Here is a 3,025-nt window from a genome sequence, read left to right as displayed (position 1 = left end):
TTTTTTGTTTTTTTTTTTTTTTTTTTACGAAGTTGTTTTATTATATATACATTAGCGCTCGCGGAAGTGTAATAAAAAGTACACGTACAAGAACAATTTTACGCCTGAAACGGAGCATTTGCAGCGAATAAACGCGCAGTATATTTAAAAAAAATATTTTAAAAAGAAAAGCTCCGTGTTAAGCGCAGCTTGTGTTTTCGAAATGGCTTTGGTGCTTTAAAATTACGGGAGGATCGCGGGAATGCCTGGGATTCGCTTAAGCCGCAATCGATGGATTTGTTAATTTTTCGGTGGATTTTAATTATCCGTGGAATTATATTATATATACCAGGTTGTGCCTCTGGTGTGCTTGAAGCTATAATCCGTTCGATCAACCGATTCCCTTTATGTCAGGCTTGCGAAAGCTCTTTAAAAGCGTCGGCTGCAGAACGAACCGGTGTCCTGAGAGCGAATCCTTGAATTTTTTACGCTCAAGCATGAACGGAATTGTCTAAATGCGAGCGATTCAGGTACTGTCAGGAATTCGGCATTATCTGAAATTCGGCGCGCGATCGCCGATATTTCGAATGCACAAAGAGAAGTGGGCGTATACGCTCTCGCGCGTTTTCCCTTCAAATAGCATCCGCTGTGCGGATGATGCATGTGTCTGTTTTGCGCCACGTAAAGCTTCGAAAAAACTCTGTACTGTCCGCGAAGGCTGACGAGCGTAACAATGCGGCTGGCGGTGTTTAAAAATTACACGCGACGCGCATCGATATCAAATAATCTTGAAACGTGCGAATAGCGAAGGCTCGAGGGAATCTGCTGTCTGTGCTTGCGTAAAGAATATGGATTCTGTAAATTTCCCAGGGTGAGAATATATAAGATATGTAGGTTGTCGCGCGACGTTCTCTTTTTTGATATTTTAGACTTCCGCGATGTGGTGAAATTCTTGATCCGGCTTCCGGATTGCGTTTTTTGTAAATTTATTTTCGACGTTTCGTGAAAATTACAGTTTACTTCTTCAAGAGATATCTTCAACAGAGAGTCGACCTGAAATTGTCTCAGTTTAAGATCGTTTCTTTACTGAAGGAGTCTCCTGGAAAAGTAAACTGAAATGTCGAAACAAATTCTCAAAACGTCGAAAAAAATTCATAAAAAACGCGGCATCAACCGGGAAGCCAATCAAACAATCTCTTATTTTTCTCTAAAAAAAAAGACCACACACACTTTGAGATATCTCGAGTCTTTGTTTCTTAAATTTCCGTTTCTCTCTGCACCTGAATACCCGACGAGGATTATCAAGATTACAATTAGTAGTACCAAAATTTCTCAATTTGCTCGCAAACTGCGATAAAGCGATGTGAGATTGTGACTTCGTAAGCGCATATTCGAGATGCCCGTTAAACATTCCTCCGAGCGCAACCACGTTGTAAACACACGTTACTCGCTCAAAATATATATATTGTTTCATCATAAAGTTTGATCAAAACGTGCATCTAACGAAAGAGGACAAAAGATTTCGACGGAAACTGCTAAAAGACTAAAGTGGTAAGAAACACGATAATCTACCCTAACACGCGATGTACTGCGTATCATCCCATTTTCGTACTTATTGTACTGTGATCATCTGTGACGTACTAAGTTGAACGCTAGAACATCACTTATAGTATCATTCGATTTTCTTTCACGTGCGAATGTTCTCTCAGATTTCACTCAGGGATACGGAAATGGTACGCTTTTCTATCGCGTGCGTACATTCTCAGGTTTGACTGAAATAATACGTATGCATTTGTATCGCGCGCGTATTTACTCAGAACGTACTCATTCGATCGCAGTACATATGAGAACATTCTGAGATGATCGCAATATACGCATTGCGATCTACTCAGAACGTCCTCAGAACGTCCCCGTGCTGTTAGAGTATAGGCAAATTCTTTCTAATAGAAGCCAACTAAATCGAAGTATACGTAATCGACACAAAAAATGACAAAAAGTGAACTCAGGTCATTTTCTATTGCAAGTTCCACTTTCAATCTTAAATATCCTTCGTTATATAAGAATAATTTAAAAGTTTCTCCTCTCGATTTAATATTCTATTAACATAACGTTTTATTAACGTTTGTTAGTCATTTATTTGTTTCGGCGAATTGTTCTATCATTATTCAATTATCGTGTAATTATTTATTGAACTTATTTGATGAATGTCACAGTCTATATGTAAAGTGGGTTTGTGCAGTTGCAATAAAATTTGTTATAATATCATCCGACACGTATTAACTATAGCTAATAAATATACACTTCAAGGTTAGTAGCTAATAACGATTATAAATCGAGAGGATACAAGTCGACAAGTCGGAGTGAATAAGGACTTACCGCTGGTTGACGAATCTCGTTAACGATAGAAACGTAGAGGATCAGGCTTACGAGGTAGTTCCTGGCGAACCCCATCTTTCCGGCAGATCAACCTGTCCCTCGCGAGGCAGCCTTCCAAATGTGAGTATCGCTTCGGAACGTGTTGCCTCCTTATATAGGGTGCGTTTCAACCGGCGCAAGCGTCCCACCCCCTTGCGTTCTCCTCTCGCCCCCATAGCGCACCCACATACAGCATACACGTAGCCGGGTCTTCGTCACTTTTCTTTTTTTTCCTTTCGACCGTGGACACGCATATCACTGACGGTGGCGATGAAACAGACCGTTCCACGAAAGCTCTCTTCTCAGGAAGTATGAAAAGAGACGAGAGGCGAAAGGGCGTTCTGAAATTACGAGCCTAATATTCATGCTTATTGCACGACGTTCACAGAGAGCTACAGAGAGAAAGAGGGAAAGAGGGAAAGAGAAGAGAAAGAGAGAGAGAGAGAGAGAATATTTCAACATACTCAAAATAACGCCGTACTCTTGATCGGAAAATTGTTGCCGTTTTCCGTGCGTTTTCTCGGCAAGCAGGTTTATTGAAAAGTTGCCAAGGCACGATTCGCTATAGCGGAAATTGCCTTTATTCTATTCTATTTTGTGTTATAAACAGCTCCGACGACCTACCGGTTTC

General features: G+C 40.6%; 1 protein-coding gene across 2 annotated transcripts in view; it reads right to left on the bottom strand.

Moving 5' to 3' along the window:
- LOC116851499 (neuropeptide-like 1) overlaps positions 1-2,728 on the bottom strand; it is a 20,521-nt gene extending 17,793 nt beyond the window's left edge. Inside the window, exon 1 of one of the 2 annotated variants that reach the window (XM_032830951.1) lies at positions 2,356-2,728. In XM_032830951.1, coding sequence (XP_032686842.1) covers positions 2,356-2,430 — 75 coding nt within the window. In that variant the 5' untranslated portion in view covers positions 2,431-2,728. The remainder of the gene's footprint in view (positions 1-2,355) is intronic. The other variant, XM_032830953.1, reaches the window with a different exon arrangement.
- Positions 2,729-3,025: the final 297 nt, after the last annotated feature.

Source organism: Odontomachus brunneus, unplaced genomic scaffold, assembly GCF_010583005.1.
Source record: "Odontomachus brunneus isolate Ranch 3 - 2012 unplaced genomic scaffold, Obru_v1 Obru_scaffold_176, whole genome shotgun sequence".
Classification (NCBI taxonomy): Eukaryota; Metazoa; Arthropoda; class Insecta; order Hymenoptera; family Formicidae; genus Odontomachus; species Odontomachus brunneus.
Note: the sequence above shows the minus strand (reverse complement) of the source record. Positions and strands in the feature narration are given on the sequence as shown.